Below are 18855 nucleotides of genomic sequence, written 5' to 3'. Positions count from 1 at the left end.
GTGCCTGCGTTGCAAGCGTGCGAGCTCCTACGCTCGGCGTGCCGGCTAACGAGTGTCGTCGACACGCCCGACTGGGATGCAGCTTCTCCTCGAAACGCCTCCGACTGGCGGTGACGGCGTCAAGGGCGGCAGCGCGCGCGGAGTGCGACATCGCGTAGCCGCTGCGACGGCATCGTGAAGAGTGAAGACGTTGCCGCCGTTGTTCGTACTCCACACCTGCAGGAGCGTGTACCTCAACTGTCTTGTGAAGACCAATCGTGATAACGCAAGAGGATCTTCGGCTTAGCGACATGTTGCAGGTCGGCTGCAGCTAAGGCTAGCGTGCTTGACGAGCAATCGTGCAATGCAAGGGCGAGTACCAAAGTACATCTAGTCCAGGTACCCAATGAAAGTTACTGCGCCCAAGAGGAGGGAATCGATGCAGCGTGCAAAGTGAAAACATGTTGAGCGCACGACTGCCGATGCTGGCCAGGTGGGATTTTCGGTGGATTGGGGATGAGAGTGGCCGTGCCAGCGTGCTCCGAACAGTGTTGGGAGATGTGTTGTTGGTACTGTCATCGTCAGGTGCTCGTGCTCCGGCTTCCATCATCGACGGCTCTCGCTTGTGCTGACTCGTTCCGTGCGGATGTTCGCCAATACCAGCCACCAGCCACTGCTTCGCTCTCCTCTCCGGCCACCATGCCACCGCAACCTTCATCTCGCAACATGCATGCTCCTGGGACTCTCCATAATAGCAGCAACCTCTTATTTCGGGCTTCCAGGTCCAGGCCGTCGATGGCCGCTTCACGAAGCTCCCCAGTTGCCATGTGCGCCGACAGCCAATGTGACAGTCGTGACTTTACACAGCAGCGAACAGATATCGTGCATATTCGTGCGCGACCGCTGGTTGCCTGCGAGATGAGTACCACACGAGACGACGACGTTGTGTCATAAGCAAGAGGTGAAGTGAAGAAGAGAGATGTGGTGCCTGGTAGACGTCGCTCCTTCTGCATGCGTAGCAGAGCCCATGGCAATCGCTATCGCCACCACCTGGTCAGCCCTCCCATTGACACCCAGAGGTCTGGTCATGCAGGCAAGCTATCGAGACGTAGACGCTGTGCTCGGCGCGCGCGTACGTGGGCACCTTATCTGTCAAGCGGTTCAGCATCAGCCGCCAGTGCTACGGACTCGGGTCTTGCGCCAAGCGGCTGTATTGGAATGACTCGACCTTTCTCGGATGTGCACCGATGTTGACGAAAACCATCGATCACGAGCTCTTCTCGTGCAATATTATGGCACCCGAGCTTTGATTGTCGTGACAACCTTCTAGGTGTATCTTCACTGCAGTCGATGCCGTGATCTCGAGGCGGATCTGTTTTGGCAAAGAACATCATCTGAGACAAGCAAGCAAGAGTTCCCAACACGATCTACTGTAATGGAATGGGTAGCGATGAGACTTCGTGATGAATCGAAGGACTTTCTCGCATGCCCGAGCCAGCGTACTTTCAAGTGGTACGATTTACTCGACGTGTGCGCCGCGAGACCGTCAACACTCCTATAATCCCATCAATGAGCGTCTAGCCAGCCTTATGTAGAAATCTTTCAGCCGAAACAAATGTTTGCTGCACAAGGCATCTTTGTCTAAAGTAATTCAGTCGTTGGAAACAGGAAGATCATTCGCTCACTCCATGCAAAGGCGACTTGGCCTCCATTCGCGTACGGCGGCTTGATATTCTATTCTGTCCAGATACAGTACAGTACTGGTATTGCTGCATCGTCAGGCATCAAGGCACCATTTCGTCATTGTGTTTGGAGCCAGGTGTTCGGGACTGGACCTTTGGACACCAAATACCAGCTGGCGCTTGGCGACGATTGCAACGAGCTATCACGGGCGACCCGTTGCCGAAGGACTCCAAAATTGTGCGCGGTCGAGTAGTCGATAGATGGTTTCGTAGCATAAAATGCACAAATCCGATTTCTTGAAGGAGCTCGAATTGTGAGCTTGTGCGACTTGTTCGTCCCCAGTGGCATGTGAAGCTTGGTTTCCCCTTGAACCGCATCTAAACATTGCTCCTACTTCACCTTCCGCCACGTTACAACACCGACCCCTAAACACTGTCGCCTGGAGCGGCTTCTCGCCCTTCTTCTATCCGTCTTCGTCCTTGGCTCCTTCGCTGCGCTCCCGCTCTGTCCACACTCAGCGCAAGGGAGCTCGACAAGCCGCCGGAGGAGATAATTCGACGCCATGGCATCTCCACAGCCGCCTTATGAAGGCGCGCCCAACCCTGAAGATGGACAGTACGCTCAAGGAGATGGTTATGGTGCACAGCAGCCTGCGCCCGCAGCAGCTCCAGCAAAGAAGAAGCGCGGATATGCTGGACAAGCGTACGAATTTGGTGCTGGAGGAAATGCAGCAGCAGGAGGAGTGCCGCCAGCAGGAGGGGCATATCCAGGCCAGCCAGCCGCACAGGCTCCGTACGGAGGCTACGGATACCAGGCCCAACCTGTAGAGCCACAACAAGCACAGTATGGCATGCCCCAGCAGCCAGCTTACGGAGCGCCTGGAATGGGCAGCCCAGCACCGCAGAGTGCTGGCTTCCCACAGCCTCCCTATGGCGGTCAAGGCGGATACGAGGCTCCTGCACCTGGGTATCCGACACCTGGACAGCCCGGCGTAGCTGGCATGACGCAGCAATTTGGACAAATGGGTATGGGCGCGCAGGCACCACAGCCGCTTCCTCCCCAGCAGCAAGGCGTACAGATGCGTTTGAACCCATTGCAACCAGTGGACATCAGTGTACAAGGAGCGCCCTTCCATGTTAGCGACTTGGACCAAGCTCCGCCTCCAATCATCCTCCCACCGAACGTGAGTATGAACCAGAGCTTTCTCGTGGATGTCTGCTAATTGCGGTGATCAGTCTTCTGTCACGCCTTCGCCGCACGCGAACTGCTCGCCCAAATACGTCCGATCCACTTTGAACGCGATGCCGGCAACGAACTCCTTGCTCAAGAAGAGCAAGCTGCCTTTTGCACTCATCATCCAACCATATGCGGCGCTGCACGATGCCGAGGACGACGTACCGGTGCAGTATGATCAGGTCATTGCCCGATGCAGGAGATGTCGAACATACATGAACCCATTCGCGAGCTTCTTGGATCACTCGCATCGGTGGAGGTGTAACATGTGCAACCTCACAAACGACGTACCGCAAAGCTTCGATTGGGATAGTGTGAAGCAGCAGTCTGTCGACCGCTGGCAAAGACCTGAACTCAACTACGCAGTGAGCGAGTTCGTTGCGCCTCAAGAATACATGGTCCGGGCGCCCCAACCACTGATTTACCTCTTCTTGTTCGATGTCAGCTATTCCGGCGTCACGAGCGGCTTGTTGGCAACTGCCGCGCGATGTATCCTGGAGAGTCTGGATCGGATCCCGAACACAGATCGAAGGACACGATTGGGGTTCATGGCAGTCGACAGTTCGCTGCATTACTTCAGCATTCCCCGAGATGGAGGCGAGAACAACGAAGCCAAGATGCTTGTGGTCAGCGACCTGGACGAACCTTTCCTGCCGACTCCTGAAGATCTTTTGGTCAATCTCACTGAATGTCGCGCCAACATTGAAGCCTTCTTGGAGAAACTGCAGGGCATGTTTGCCAACACACAGAACAACAGCAGCGCGATGGGTTCTGCTCTCCGTGCTGGCCACAAGCTGATCAGCCATATTGGAGGCAAGATCGTAGTCCTTTCTGCATCGCTACCAAATGTGGGCTTCGGCAAACTTGACATGCGTGAGGACAAAAAGTTGCTGGGTACCTCGAAAGAGAACAGTCTACTCCAGACGCAGAATAGCTTCTACAAGAGCTTCGCCGTGGAATGCAGCAAGACACAGGTATCGATTGATATGTTCTTGTTCAGCGCGCAGTACCAGGACGTGGCGAGCTTGAGCAACCTGCCGAGATACACTGGTGGCCAAACGTACTTCTATCCAGCCTGGAATGCTGCACGAACGGAGGATGCGATCAAGTTTGCTACAGAGTTCAGCGACTACCTGTCATCCGAAATTGGTCTTGAAGCTGTTCTGCGAGTGCGAACTACGACTGGACTCCGACCAAGCGCCTTCTACGGAAACTTCTTCAACCGGTCCAGCGACCTTTGCGCATTCCCAGCTATGCCACGCGACCAGGCCTATGTTGTCGAGATTGCTATTGACGAGAGCATAACGAAAGCATTCGCGTGCCTGCAAGTTGGTGTTCTTCACACGACATGCAATGGTGAGCGGAGAATTCGAGTGATGACGCTGAGCATACCTGTCACCCAAAACATGGCAGATGTGTACGCCTCGGCTGATCAGCAGGCGATCACGCACTACTTCGCACACAAGGCCGTCGAGAGAGCGCTCAGCAGCGGTCTCGATGCTGCTCGTGACGCGTTACAGGCCAAGATCATTGAGCTGCTTCAGACATACAAGAAAGAGCTTGGAGGAGGCAACATGGGCGGCGGCGGTCTCCAATTCCCTGCCAACATGCGTGCAATGCCAATGCTCTTCTTGGGTCTGATGAAACATGTGAGTTCAACTTCCTTCATCAACTTCCCACAGAATACTAATTTGTTTTAGCTTGGCCTTCGCAAGTCCTCACAGATCCCGACCGACCTCCGCAGCGCCGCACTCTGCTTGCTGTCGACACTGCCTCTGCCACTGCTGATACAATACATTTACCCCCGAATGTACTCGTTGCATGACATGCCAGATGACGCCGGTCTGCCAAATCCTGAGACCGGCGCAATTGTTATGCCGCCTCCTTTGAACCTCACATCAGGCAACATTGTGCCTTTCGGATTGTACCTCATCGACGACGGACAAACACAATTCCTCTGGCTGGGCCGTGACGCTGTGCCGGCTTTGATCAACGACGTTTTTGGCACCGAAGACAAGAACCAATTGAAGCAAGGCAAGACGTCACTGCCCGTTCTCGACAGCGAGATGAACGAGCGTGTACGCGCGGTAGTCGAGAAATCCCGAGACCATCGTGGCAAAGGCTGTGGCAGTATCACAGTCCCACCGCTCTACCTCATCAGAGAAGATGGCGAGCCAAGTCTGCGGCTGTGGGCACAGACTATGCTGGTAGAGGACCGGGCTGATCAAGGAGTATCGGGCGCCATGTTCATTGGGACCTTGCGAGAGAAGGTGGTATCATGAGCTTCATAGCAGTGTTAGCTGACGATAGCTTTGCACAGTATTCGCATCCCTTTGGATCGAGAGTTGAGACATACGTACGACAGCGAGGCGCCGGTAGAAGATGTAGCGGTAGCATAGAGTCAGCCATGACTATGAAAAGCATTTCTACACTAGGGCCCGTGCGCGGCTTCCTTTGTCCTGGCGACTTCGTATGGTACTGATTCTGCACAAAAGTCATCATCAACCGACGCCTCACGGGGCATTTTGATTACACCGGCGCTCGAACAGCTGGAAGACCATTTCAGCTCCTATTACGGACCCTTTGCGAACCCTGCATGAGAGGCGTGAGCTATCTGCTGCAAGAAAGAGCTGGCCTTTGTGGGGTACAGCAGTAGCGCTCACACACCTCTCACATCGTTCGAGTCGTGTCAGTATAGTACACCGACATGCCGGTCCCGATGGATCAAGTTCCCCTCTCCGGGCGCACAGCTCAAATGGGCGTTGGTGGGGACGCGCATCAAAGGCAACTTTATGCTGCGGGGTGAGGCGTAATGATATGGTAACTACAAATTCATCGTATTTATTCTCGTCTCAGCCAGCCTTCTGGCATTTGCTGATTTTGTTTGCGGTGGAAACGGTGGAATTCGCTAACATGTCTCACGTTCGTCAACACTCTGATGGTCTATGGACTGTGCCACATAGAGACCCTTTCAGCAACGACAATGCTACTACTAATGGGACCAACGGTGTGTCAGCCACTGCTCAAGGTCTACCTAAAGAACAACGAGCTGCAGTTCGAGTCGGTGCTGGCCATGACGCCACGGCGCCGGTGAAGACGGTTCCTGTCTCGCAACAGCCTGGCCCAGGACAAATTCTTGTCAAAATCAACTGGACTGGCCTCTGTGCAAGCGACAAATCACTTATACATGATGAGTGGAAGGCATTCGGCGTTGGAATGATGGAGCAGACCTTCGGCATTGCTGGGCACGAGGGAGCCGGTGAAGTCGTTGCGGTACATCCTGACGTGGCTGATATCTGGAAGGTAAGCTTCAAATTGTTGCGTAGTGCGAATGCAGCATGATTTATTTTGCTAATGCCTCAGTAGATCGGCGACCGAGCCGGAGTCAAATGGGTCGTCTCCACCTGTCGAAAGTGCGAATTCTGCACGAACGGTACCGACGAATTGCACTGCAAATCACAAATCAATTCGGGCTTCTCAGCACCTGGCACTTTCCAAGAATACTGCCTCACTGATGGCCGCTACGCCACTCGTATCCCCGAGGGCGTGCTAGACGAAGAGGCTGGTCCTATCATGTGTGGCGGCGTGACCGCGTACACAGCCTGTAAGCGCAGCGCTGTACGTCCAGGCCAATGGGTCGTCGTTATTGGCGCAGGAGGAGGCTTGGGACATTTCGCTGTGCAGTATGCGAAGGCCCTCGGCATGAGAGTCATTGCGATCGATGGTGGCGAGGAGAAGAGGAAGCTTTGTGCAGATCTCGGAGCGGAGCATTATCTCGATTTCACGGCCGGGCAGGACTTGGCTGCTGAGGTGGAGAAGTTGACGACGTATGGTGCTCATGGTGCAATTGTTATTGCGGCGAGCCGAGCTGCGTATGCTCTGGGCCCTGCGCTTCTGAGGCCTGGTGGCACGATGGTCGCTGTTGGTCTACCCGCTGAGACTGATGTGGTCGCCGGTGCTCCTCCGCTCATGATGGCACTGAAGAGGCTCAATATTGTCGGATCTGTGACCGGAACATTGAAGGTGAGCAATAGTTGGTCTGATCGCTGATGAGCGTACGCTGACCCTTTCCAGGATGTCGAAGAGGCTCTGGACTTCTGCGCTCGCAATCTCGTTCATCCCATCTTAACCAAGGGCACTCTTGACGACGTGGATAAATTCTGCCAGCTCATGATTGCCGGCAAGTTGCCAGGAAGAGCTGTGCTGAAGGTTGCGGCTTGATGAGATGATGAGACACATGCAGTACAAATAAGAGTTCCATCAAGGTGTAGCCAATTCAGCAATCTCTCTAGTCTCCGCTTCCATCCATCACCTGATTCATACGCTCTGTCTCGTTGGCAGTACCTGGATGAGCGGAGCCCCAGTCTTGCAACCTGATGCAGCCTCGGTAATGGCCGCATCTAAGGAACTCTATGTAGATCTGTCTCCACTTTAGTGTTCATCTCCCCGCAACCCTCGCTCACCACATGAGCATAGGTCCGGCCGGACCGGTATCTATTCCTGCGCTGGCGAAATCGCCTGTACAACAACCTGAGGAAGCGGCTCGCTTGCTGCGTAAAGTTGTCGCATCCCGGATCCGGTCAAGCATAAGGCTCCGCGTTCAAGGATTATATTTCCCCCCAGTCCAGCCCCAGAAGGACTTCACTCGACTGGGACCCATACGGCATTGGAGATCAAGAGCTCGAAGTGGCGTGACTGCTCAATCTCCTATCTTATAATTCCAGAAAGATTGCAACTTTTGAAATACCAATCATGGCTCATTACTACGACGAACAGCTTAAGCGACCAACGTCCTTCAACTTCGCCACAGATGTGGTGGACTACTGGGCACAGAATGCCCCCAAAGATGGATGTGCCATGAACTGGATCTCACAAGATCGCAAGACGGAGCGGCGACTTTCATTCGAACATTTCAGCCGGCAATCGCACAGACTTGCTGTAATGTTCACTGAACATCTTGGAGTGAAAAAAGGCGAGAAGATGCTGATCATCATGCCGCGCCTGCCTGAGTGGTGGGAGATTGCCACAGCAGGTCTGCGGAGTGGGATCGTGATTTGTCCTGCTACGACTCTGCTTGTTGACAAGGACATTGAGTACAGAGTCAAGAGATCTGGAGCGTCGGTCTTTCTTGGCGACACGGTAGCCGTTGGGAAGTTCTTGAAAGTCAAGAAGAACTGTCCTTCCATCAAACACGTCTTTCAGCTGGATGGCAAGGCTCCGGAAGGTGTTGTACTTCTGAGCGAGGCTCTGGACAAAGTACCACGGGACGCAAAATTCAATGGTCCTGCCCCTGGGATCAAAGACCCAAGCATGATCTACTTCACTTCAGGCACCAGCGGTCCCCCTAAAATGGTGCAACACAATCAGATCTCTTACCCTCTGGGCCATACGATCACCGGCAAGCACTTCCATCGCCTGCAGCCCGGATTCCTCAGCTGGGTATTGACAGAACAGGGCTGGGCGAAAGCTGGTTGGGCGTTTTTGGGAACCTGGAATTGCGGAGCGGGCCTGTTTATTCATGATGATCGAGGAGCCTTCAACCCCAAAGCCACTCTCGATATCCTTCATGAGTACCCCATCACCACATTCTGCGCTCCTCCTACCGTGTACCGTCAATTAGTTCTTGACGAGCAACGGAAGTACATCGAACAAAACAAGCCCAAAGCCTTAAAACACTGCACCGGAGCTGGTGAGCCCCTCAATCCCGAAGTCATCCGCCTCTGGCAAGAAACAACAGGTATGGAGATCTGCGACGGATTCGGGCAAAGCGAGACTATACTCTTATGCGGCAACTTCAAAGGAAACAAGATTCGACCTGGGTCGATGGGCAAACCTTCTCCTGGCACGCCATTATATGTGGTGAACGACGACGGGAAGATTGCTGCAGATGACGAAGAAGGCGATATTGCTGTGAAGGTCGATTTGAACGAAAGTTCGAATTTCTTCGGTGTCTTCGATGGATATCTCGATGAGAACGGCAAACTGGACAGAAAACTCGTTGAATCATCAGAAGGCAAAGGCCAAGCGTGGTATTCGACAGGAGATCGAGCAACCAGAGACAAGGACGGCTATTTCTGGTTCGTGGGGAGGAACGATGATGTTATAAATTCTGCGGGATATCGAATTGGGCCCTTCGAAGTCGAATCTGTCCTCAAACAGCATCCTGCCGTTGTGGAAAGTGCTGTAGTCTCCTCACCAGACCAGTCGAGAGGAGAGGTCGTCAAAGCATTCATTGTACTGACGGAGGAGTTCGCAAAGAAAGATCAAGACAGCCTGGTCAAGGAATTGCAGGATTACTGTAAAGCAAATGCGGCGCCCTATAAGTATCCGAGAAAGGTGCAATTCGTGGATGCGTAAGTTGCTGACTTGCAGAATAGTCTGATGCGCTTGAAGGCTATACTAACAGAGGCTCTAGCACATTTCTGCCCAAGACGATTTCCGGCAAAATTCAACGGAAGAAATTGAAGCAAGACGAATGGGCACAGAATAAGTCCAAGCTGTAGAGACCAGTGGCTAAAAGCGCAGTCTTGCCGAAGATCCGCAATGTCATTGAATTCAAGCTTGTATCTACAGGATGATAACTTACACATGGTGTTTCAGAGCGCTCATAACACTGCAAAATTTAGCGCGCAAACCTTCGAGTTGTCAAGAAAAGAGTTGTACGCGGTGCTGGGCACAAGTATACGACAGCAAAAAGTGGGAACAAAGTGAACCAGCCATCATGCTACAAACAGATGATCAGCAGAGCTGGTTCTATTCTCGGCCCTATGTAAGCATCGCTTCGAGCGTCGCGGCGAGTCGCTGTGATATACCCCACGGGCCCAGTCGGCGGAGTAAAGCAGCTATCGACGAAGCCTGCTCTCTACAATTCTGCCGAGCGTTGCAGAGCGTTCGTAGCGCCTTCCAGTCATCCTTGGAGATAAGACCGACAGCAATCATTGCTCGCACGTCGGCGCGTGGATCTTCCGAATTGACTTGACCATGATTATCGACATCGGCGCTGTCGAAGCTGTGATCGTCTGCGATGAGCTGGGCATCGTCGTCGGTGAAAGTTGCTAAACTGTGCAGGACAAGGCCAGCGTGGAAAGCACAGCGAGGAACATGGATGGGTGGTGTCTCTGCAAGCGTCATCGAAGTTAGCATCTTGTGTATTGCTTGGGCGTGGCATACGGCGTCTTGTGCCTCTTGAGATCGAGCCCAATGTCTAGCACGCTGTTCTACTGCCAACGCTTTCGTTGGGCCGTCTCTTCCATGTGCTCTCTCGAGCATATCCAGATCTGCAAGGAGATACAACCACGCCGAGTGCCAAAGGCATGTCAGCCGCAAAGTATCGCCGTGAAGCATGTCGACACGTCGTGAGCATTCCATGAGCCATTCGATCAGGCGCGCTCGTTGCTGTTCGAAGACCGGTGCAGTGGCCCTCATCAGACTGCCATACTGCTCAGATATCGTGATAATGATGCGAGTCAGCTCTGCATAGTCCCACAAAGTCGTGCAGTCTTTATGTATGGCTGTCCCGAGGGCGGCGGCAGACTGAGTCGTAGGTAGGACGTATTCGCTATCACTCATCCTTGTGACCCCCAGCATGTCACGACCGCGAAGAATGGGGTCTTGATGACACAGCAAAGCCATTTCCGTGTCTTGCACACAGAGCGCTTGGCCAATGCGATGAAGTACTTGCTTGAAATGAACAGACGGGTCGTTTCCTGCGGGACCTGCCTCGTCAGCGCCACGTGATGTATTTTCCAGCCGACTCATCAATTGCTGAAAGGTGAATATGATTGTACCATGGAAAGCCCGTGCTGTGAGTAGATGTAGAGGGTTGTGGGAAAGCATCGCATATGTCTGGCCCAGAATGACGGCTTGAAGGAGCGACAGCACGTCACGCCGCGATCTGAACAACACCGGCCACGATGACAAGACTGCTCTATGGAGGCTCTCGAACATCTTGGCTCCGTAGGAATGCGCCTCCTCGGTACCTACAAGGTGGCTTCCAACGGCGCACATGCTGACAAGAAGCCAGGCGTTGCGCTCGGTTGGCCGAAAGCTAGGAAGGTGGATGATGGGGAGTAATGGGAAGACTTTCCCAGTGATTTGTCTCATGCACTTGTTGAGGAAAATCGTTGGCGGCAGCGAATCGTTACTGGGATAATTGTTGAGTTGTGTTTCGGCGATGTCCCTATATTGCTCATCCAGTTCATCCCTGACAGACCGCACCTGACCAAGCGGCACGTCTTGGTATGGCACTGGCGAGTCCACGAAAGAAAACCATGCAGCTTGCCGATCAGGATTCGTGGCTTCGCCAGACATTGCCTGGTGTACTCCTGTGGCCGCTGCTGCCTGCCGAGATTCCAGTGCATCTTTAGTGACCGTGGGTGAGTTCTGTCCAGCTCGATGGAGTGGGTCTAGTGTGAAATCAAAGTCCAGGTTGGTGAAATCGTAGGAGTCTGGGATCAAATATCTAGTCGGGTCAATCCAATCCCAAAGCGCGTGGTCTGCATGTTGCGCATGGTCAGGAGCTTCAGGGCTATCTTGTTCAACCGAGACTATGGTAATGGGCGTATTGCTCGACCTCGAACCAAGTCGAGGATGGTCGCCAGACAATACGGGGTTCTGGTGGTGTTCGGACGCGGGGCGGGCTCGTGAGGGCGTTGACGTGGAGTCATGGCCGGTCGTAGTGGAACGTCGCGTCGCATTTGCAATTTCGGTTACGCCTTGGTGCACGTCTCTGACATGACGTTGGACAGTGTCTCTGCGCCATGTTCAACGACTACGTGCCTGTAGCTGGAGGACTTGGCCGTACCGACGGGAGTATGCTTTGCCACAAATGTGGCACTCGAATGGACGCTCCGCGGTGTGGACGAGTCGGTGACGTGTGAGGTGCTCGAGCTTGCCAAACGTGCGCTGACAAACACTGCAATGGTGTCGCTGCATTCTGGGGGCGGAGAGGAGGTGGGACAATGCGAGAGGAGGGGAAGAGGAGGGGATGTTGGAGATGGAGGTGGAGACGTGAGGCGGGGACGGGACGGGACGTGGGGATATTGCCGCCAAGACCAGACCTCTCCGCTCTCCCTCCTCAACATTCGACGCGGCTTGACAGCATCACCGGACGGGAGATGCGACGCCCACGCGACGCGTGTCTGAAGCGATCAACCATGATAAGCACCATGTCGTATCCGCGTCCACGCCGTCTTCGGCCTACTGGGTTCCAGCTGCAACGCCGCACCAACCCAATTTGGAGCCATGACTGGGAGACACCATCTTTTCGTGCGGCTTGTCGTTGATATCCTTCTTTTGCCTGCTTATATCCTGGCAATATGCTTCCCAAATCTGAGGCCATCTTCTACTTGGTCGTGGCGTCAGGCCTTGCGCGTCCGGGTTGTCCGCATCATAGTCCAAACCATCTCACTCAAACGGACCGCTTTCCCGCTCAGTAACGAGCCTGGCCTCGAAGGAGACCGCTTTGAATTGATAGCCGCGGCAAATCCGAGATCCTACGTCGAAATCTGCAATATCAACGAAGAGGTCCGCCCGCAGCCTACCGGGGCGACATGGTTCCCAACGCGGCTGCAGAACGCCCGCGAAGCACGAAAGGTGGTCATCCATTTTCACGGTGGTGCCTACGTATTGGGCGACGGACGAGATAAGGATGCAGGGTTCGCCGCGAGAACGCTCCTCGAATCCTGCGGAGGGAACATCTCCCACATCGTGTGTCCCCAATATAGACTCGTCAGCGCTGGCACCAGAAGATTCCCCGCGGCATTGCAAGATGCAGTAACCTGCTATGCATACATCATTCGTACCCGGGGGGTCGATCCTCAAGATGTGGTCGTATCAGGTGATAGTGCTGGGGGCCATCTCGCGCTCGGGCTGATCAGATATCTGGAACAATTTGCTCATACTGTGGATTTGCCTGTGCCGAGTAACCTCTGGCTGTGGTCTCCTTGGGTCGGCCCTGGCTTCGGTGATTCTTCAGATCATGACCTCTGTGTTCGTGCAAAGACAGACTACACGACGGCTGAGCTCGGCAACTGGTGCGTTGATCTTGTCCGTTCGTCTGTTGATCTGGAGAACCCTTACATCCAAGTACTGGGCAATCCATATCGGACGAGCGCGCGTATTTTCATTTGTGCGGGCGAATTTGAGGTGTTTCTGGACGACAATATATTACTCGCAGAGCAGATGCGTGGCATCCAAAACAACGTCGTCGAGACTTTCATTATACCGAATGCACCGCACGATGTCCTACTCATGGGCGACAAGGTTGGGTTCGAGTATGAAGCCAAAATGGGTGCCCTTGCTGCGGCGAAAACGCTTCTACAGGCATAATAGCTGGCACTGAATGCTGAATTGGGAACATCGAGGCACATTTCAATACTAGTCGCATACGTACAGCACGATACAAGCAGTGCTCCTGCAGCGGACTCATCATCAGTAGATCGAATGCCGGCGGGGACAAATCACGCGGCTACTGCAAACTCCAATCTCGCCACACTGGGAAAACACTTCGGAACCAATAGTGTGCTTGGGTCCAAGGGTAGGACATAGCATTCCAGTTATTGTCTTGAACATACCACTGCACGGTGATCAGCAGAGGACAGTCAATAGCAGTTTGAGGCTTACAGATTGGCATCCGGTGTTCCAGACACGCTTTGCCAGTGCACTCTGCATCGCTTCCACGTAGCTGCGCTCTGCATCGGATTTCAGAGACACAATTTTGCGGCGACCCGACAATATCGGTTTGAGAACGCGCAAGGCATAATTGACCGAACTACAAATTGATGTCAGTCGTTGCCAAACTTCGTCAAGATCGACCACTAGTGAGACTGACTTTTCACAAGCCATGATCGCGGACGTGTGTCCGGTAGCTGCGTTCGGGCCTGCATGTGGGAGCACATAGGTCAGTGTATGCTCCGGAGCGAACGAAGCCAGCTTAGAACGGGACCTGCTTACCAAGTATCACAAAGAAGTTTGGGAATCCGCTCAAAGCCGAACAGTTGTAGGCCTCAGCTCCGCCGAACTGCGACCAGTGCTCCTGGACAGTCTTACCATTTTCTCCAACGATGTTCAACTGGTCGAGAAAGTAATTCGTGCGAAAGCCATTAGCAAGCACAATAACATCGGCTTCTAGCACCGCCCCATCGGACATCCGAATGCCTTCGGGAATGACACGTGTAGCCGCTCGTGTTTCAACACGAACTCGTGGATCGTGCAAGGACTTCAGGTATCCTGGATCGAAGATTCTACGCTTACACCCCAGCTTGAAGTTTGGAATCAAAGCGTCGTGCAATTCAGGAGGGCATTGGCTTCTCATGTAGGCCTTGGCACGGACTGTTGCACGATTCCGGTACCATGCTGCCAGCCTATTAGTGTAAAAGAACGGGAATGAGAGTTCCGCAGCAAGGAATATAAGCAGCCGCAGCATCCACAACGCTCCAGGAACGTAAGCCAGAATTGCTCGCAATGTCGAAGTGTACTGCACATCGGGTGGGGCCAGGATCCAATGTTTCGACCTCACGATCTGAGTTAAAGACTGTGGGGGAGAGTCTTTCAACAAGTTCGGAACGATCTGAGCTGCTGTACAGCCATTGCCAATCACGATGACTCGCTTGCGTGTGCAGTCCACGTCTTTTCGCCAGCGTGCTGAATGAAAAATCGGTCCAGCGAATGTCTCCGACCCTGGCACGTCGAGGTCATTCGGTCGAAGGAGCTGCCCGCAAGAAGCAAACAGAATGCGAGAAGTATGCGAGTACGTTTCGCCGGTGTATAGGTCCTTGATCGACAGTGTCCAGTGTTGTCGCTCGGCATCCCAAATACAGCTTTGCACATCAGAGGCAAACCGCATCTTGCTGCGCAGGTCGTACTTGGCAGCCACTCGATCTAGGTACTCTTTAATTTCCCGACCCGGAGGGAAAAGAGATGACCAAGTAGCGCTTTGCTCAAAACTGAGCGAGTAAAGTGGTGCTGGTACATCACATGCGATGCCTGGATATGTATTGATCCTACAGCTTCAGGTCAATGCAGGCCGAAAGCGTGAGCTGAGCGACGCTTACCACCAAGTACCCCCTGCGGACTCTTGTCGATCGAAAAAGACAATGTCCGTCTCGTTGTACCATCTCTTCAACTGAGCACCAACGCAAATGCCAGAGAATCCAGAGCCAATGCAAGCAACTAGTGAATCGTACTCTGACCCCGGCATGTCGTAGTCCTTGCAATTTCATGGAAGTGTGCAATCTCAATGGAAATTCTGACGGCTGCGGGCGGTTTTGTGCATTGAAAGCCTCAAGAAACAGCAGGTCGATCTTGTTGCTAGTCGCCGCTTCAGCGCGGAATGATGCGCTGAGCTGAGGACGACGTCGTGGAGAATCAGCCCCACGAAACTCAACACCGGACACCATGTACTTGCGGGGCGCTAGGTTGCCACAAGGTGTTCTCAACCTCTCCGCACTCTGGTCTTTGCGATCGATAGCCAATTAGATCCATCATACCCCACGGAGTACATGAGCACAAAACTGTGGGTCGAAAAGGGCTGCTAGGGACGCTGCTGGAACGACACCTTCTTTGCATGGTGTCATCATGGAATTTCGATGAGTGAAAGAAAGCCAAGTCACTCTGCAAGCACACGACCGTCATCATCTATCCTCTGTCTCCCTTTGAAGTCAACCTTCAGCTTTATGGTCCCATCAAGAATGGTATCTTGCAGCCACCTAGGGAATGACTGGATGGCACTCGCGATGGTGCCTACGATCGTTGGCATGAACTTGGTCACGCTGCCACCCTGCTGCAACACACGAAACATTTCTTCGCCGCAGGTATCAACGTGAAGAATTGGTGAGACGAATTCAGAACCTCCCGTTTCCCCTTTGAACAGCGGGGTCCTGACAAACGAGAACACAAATGCTGAAACTCGCACTTTCCTCGCATTGTGAACATGCCGTAACTCCAGTCGAAGTGACTAAAGGAAAATTAGCCGCTATCGCACATAATTCGCTAGGACTCACCTCGGTCATTGCCAGCAGCCCTGCCTTGGAAGCCGCATAATCTGCCAATCCGGCGGATGGCACGAAGGCGCTCAGAGATGAAACGTTCAAGACGTGGCCATGGTTTCTTGCGATCATTGCGGGGAGGAATGCTCGCGTGAGCAGAAAAGGTGCTACCAAGTTGACGTTTAATGTCGCAGAGACATCTCTCGCGCTTGTTTCTGCCAGCATGCGTCCTCGCGAAAGTCCTGCATTGTTGACTACATGCAGAGTCAGCGATACGTACAGACATTATGTCAATGTTCTACTCACCCAGCATAGTTGGGTCGCCAACTTCCTGTTTGATTTGGTTCGCGACGGCCCCCAAGGATGTTCGATCGGATAAGTCACAAGCAAAGAATCTGACGAGGTGTCCGACTGCGTTGGTTAGTAGGCTCAAGCCGCAGCCTTTAATGTACTTACCTTGTTCTACCGGCGGATTGATATCGACAACGACAACTCGCGCTTTCTGCGAAGCCGATGTGATGAATCGTACCAGAGACTCTCCGAGACCAGAGCTCCCGCCCGTGACAACGACAACCTCATCATCGAAATTGACCTTCTGTGGCTTCTCTCCAGCATTGATCGACCGTTCTCCAAGCTTCTTGTTCAGTTTCAGCGCCGCTGCAAAGAAGATCGTCCACGGTGTCAAAGATGAAGTACGAAGTGTTCCAGCCCACTGAAGTATAGCGAACCCTGCAAGCGTGGCCATCACCGTGGTGCTCGTAATAAAACGTTCCACCGTGGACAAAACATATCCAAGGTGAATGCCTTCGCGTGGAATCGACATTTTCTTGCAGTGCTGGGCGTGAAGGTCCTCGTAGCAAGGCAGCAAAGCTGCGGCGGCAGCTCTGATTTCTGGACAGCTATTTCAGATGACATGGTACCTCTTTCTGAGAGTACGATGAAACCGGTGGCCCAAGGTGGTCATGCGGTACCCTTCCGCAGTCTGGTACCGGCACTCTCCCATCGCTGTCCGGCAGTGCCCAGCGATGGCGGTAATTTGGATCCAAGCATTAGCATCGTGGGGAAGCACACCGTCCCCACGAACAAAGATACACTTTCCCCGCGAGCGTGGCTCCACCCATGCGTTGCGTGCTTGAAAGAACTCGCGATATTGTATAACAATATTGATGCTTCGTTACAGCGGTAACAGCCTAGGTTTCCCTATAATGGCGGAAATTGCTTCTCTGCAGCAGTTTGTCGCCAGCACTCTCCGCGTCCGCTTTCTTCCTCTGCTAGCAGGCGTTGCAATCTGTATTGCAGCGATCACGTGGCTCTACAATGAATTGGCTCCCATTGACAGGCGACTGAGCCTGACAGCACGCAAGAAATGGAAGCTGCCACCCGGGCCACGAGGAGTTCCATTTCTCGGAAATCTTATTGATCTTGGTAGGGCAGCCAAGTCTAATCCCGAGAAACTGGTATGCGATGAACAGCAAATGCCAGACATATATGCTGACATGTGCCACTCAGCTCACACGACTCGCCGGCTATGGAGAGATGACTACCTTGCGCCTTGGCTCCAGAACATGGGTATTGCTCAACAGCCACAGAGTAACGCACGAAATCATCGCGAAGCGAGGAAACATCACGTCTGAACGAAACCACATGCCTGTGGCAAGTGGAATTGTCAGCCGCGGAATGCGATCTCTCTTGCAACCTACTGCAAAGTGGACCGAAAACCGACGCGTGATGCACCATCTACTCAGTGGCTCTGCTCTGCAGCAGTACGGCGAATGGCAAGAACTCGAGAGCACGCAAATGATGGCCGAGTATCTCTTCCACCCAGATCTGTGGTATGCTCATCACTATCGCTACGCGAACAGTGTCGTCCACCGCATAGCACTTGGGACCAGGATCGAGGCCTCGGGCGAAGACCTCAGTAATCTACAAAGACTCGTCTCAGAATTCGTTGGGTCCATTGGTAGCAGCATGGCCGATTGGTTCCCGATTTTGGACAAATTACCTCGCTGGCTTCAGCTCTGGCGCCCATTTTGGGAAAAGATTGGCCAATTTCACAATGATGTCTATCACAAATGGTGGGATCCCGTGAGAGATGCTATCAAACAGGGTACGGCTCCACCGTCGTGGGGCCGAGACGTTCTGCTCGAGCCTGGCTCCGCATATACAGGAAATGCAGAGGAAGCAATGTATACCGCAATGCAGCTTATCGAAGCTGGCAGCGATACCACGAGAGAAGCACTGAACATATTCATTATGGCGATGATCCACCATCCCAGAATCTTCCAACGTATTCGTGCCGAGGTCGATAACGTCTGTGACATCGATGGCTCCATAAGAAGTCCCACAATGGGCGATATCTCTACATTGCCGTGGGTCGCTGCGACTGTGAAAGAGGTACTACGTTGGAGACCGATATTCCCATTTACACCCGAGCACACACTATCCAAGGACCTGGATTTCGAAGGCTACAAATTCCCTGCTGGCGTCAGTTTCGTCATCAATGGCGTAGCAGTAGGGAATGATTGTGAGGACCCACACTCTTTTGATCCTTCAAGGTGGCTGGACGGCAATGAGATGAATGTCGCACATGGTCTGTGGCAATTTGGGGGAGGCCGACGAATTTGCGTTGGCTACCGTTTAGCTCAACGTGGGCTTGTGCTGAACATCGCGAGACTGGCTCAATGTTTTGACTTTGCAGCTGTGAGTTGCGTCGATTTTTTGAACCCTATCTCTTGATTGCTAGCTGACAAGTTTGCAGAATGGTCTTTTAGACAGTACAAGGCTGAACCATGAGACGAACCAGGAGCCGTTCCCAATCAAAGTCTCGGTGCGAGGAGAGCGATATAGGAAGTTGATCAAAGAGAACGCAATGGATTCTGGAGTGCTAGATATTGCGAGGACGAGAAGAGAAGCACCAAAAGCCTACACCTTCCAGAGAGCTAGTGTTCTAGCATGAATAAAACAATACAGAGCG

General features: G+C 53.2%; 8 protein-coding genes across 8 annotated transcripts; 5 read left to right on the top strand and 3 right to left on the bottom strand.

Moving 5' to 3' along the window:
• Window positions 1-2224: 2224 nt before the first annotated feature.
• Window positions 2225-5177, top strand: CKM354_001205200 (uncharacterized protein; the record flags this gene model as incomplete). Its single annotated transcript, XM_044807563.1, has 3 exons — window positions 2225-2845; window positions 2898-4544; window positions 4596-5177. 3 exons carry the CDS (start codon window positions 2225-2227, stop codon window positions 5175-5177), a joined length of 2850 nt encoding a protein of 949 aa, XP_044663498.1.
• Window positions 5178-5808: 631 nt separating this feature from the next.
• CKM354_001205100 (uncharacterized protein) lies at window positions 5809-7116 on the top strand (the record flags this gene model as incomplete). Its single annotated transcript, XM_044807562.1, has 3 exons — window positions 5809-6198; window positions 6262-6918; window positions 6970-7116. 3 exons carry the CDS (start codon window positions 5809-5811, stop codon window positions 7114-7116), a joined length of 1194 nt encoding a protein of 397 aa, XP_044663497.1.
• A 531-nt stretch (window positions 7117-7647) lies between these two features.
• CKM354_001205000 (uncharacterized protein) lies at window positions 7648-9398 on the top strand (the record flags this gene model as incomplete). The annotated part of the gene is made up of 2 exons (XM_044807561.1): window positions 7648-9248; window positions 9311-9398. The coding sequence occupies 2 exons, from the start codon at window positions 7648-7650 to the stop codon at window positions 9396-9398; spliced, it is 1689 nt and encodes a 562-aa protein (XP_044663496.1).
• A 262-nt stretch (window positions 9399-9660) lies between these two features.
• On the bottom strand, window positions 9661-11829 carry CKM354_001204900 (uncharacterized protein; the record flags this gene model as incomplete). Its single annotated transcript, XM_044807560.1, has 2 exons — window positions 9661-11647; window positions 11699-11829. 2 exons carry the CDS (start codon window positions 11827-11829, stop codon window positions 9661-9663), a joined length of 2118 nt encoding a protein of 705 aa, XP_044663495.1.
• A 309-nt stretch (window positions 11830-12138) lies between these two features.
• CKM354_001204800 (uncharacterized protein) lies at window positions 12139-13224 on the top strand (the record flags this gene model as incomplete). Its single annotated transcript, XM_044807559.1, has 1 exon — window positions 12139-13224. One exon carries the CDS (start codon window positions 12139-12141, stop codon window positions 13222-13224), a length of 1086 nt encoding a protein of 361 aa, XP_044663494.1.
• A 139-nt stretch (window positions 13225-13363) lies between these two features.
• On the bottom strand, window positions 13364-15094 carry CKM354_001204700 (uncharacterized protein; the record flags this gene model as incomplete). The annotated part of the gene is made up of 5 exons (XM_044807558.1): window positions 13364-13471; window positions 13519-13666; window positions 13727-13775; window positions 13849-14897; window positions 14949-15094. 5 exons carry the CDS (start codon window positions 15092-15094, stop codon window positions 13364-13366), a joined length of 1500 nt encoding a protein of 499 aa, XP_044663493.1.
• A 408-nt stretch (window positions 15095-15502) lies between these two features.
• CKM354_001204600 (uncharacterized protein) lies at window positions 15503-16704 on the bottom strand (the record flags this gene model as incomplete). Its single annotated transcript, XM_044807557.1, has 3 exons — window positions 15503-15850; window positions 15897-16135; window positions 16188-16704. The coding sequence occupies 3 exons, from the start codon at window positions 16702-16704 to the stop codon at window positions 15503-15505; spliced, it is 1104 nt and encodes a 367-aa protein (XP_044663492.1).
• A 382-nt stretch (window positions 16705-17086) lies between these two features.
• CKM354_001204500 (uncharacterized protein) lies at window positions 17087-18837 on the top strand (the record flags this gene model as incomplete). Its single annotated transcript, XM_044807556.1, has 3 exons — window positions 17087-17338; window positions 17391-18581; window positions 18640-18837. The coding sequence occupies 3 exons, from the start codon at window positions 17087-17089 to the stop codon at window positions 18835-18837; spliced, it is 1641 nt and encodes a 546-aa protein (XP_044663491.1).
• Between the last annotated feature and the right edge of the window lie 18 nt (window positions 18838-18855).

Source organism: Cercospora kikuchii (genome assembly GCF_019650295.1).
Source record: "Cercospora kikuchii DNA, contig_00008, whole genome shotgun sequence".
In the NCBI taxonomy this organism is placed as follows: Eukaryota; Fungi; Ascomycota; class Dothideomycetes; order Mycosphaerellales; family Mycosphaerellaceae; genus Cercospora; species Cercospora kikuchii.
Note: the sequence above shows the minus strand (reverse complement) of the source record. Positions and strands in the feature narration are given on the sequence as shown.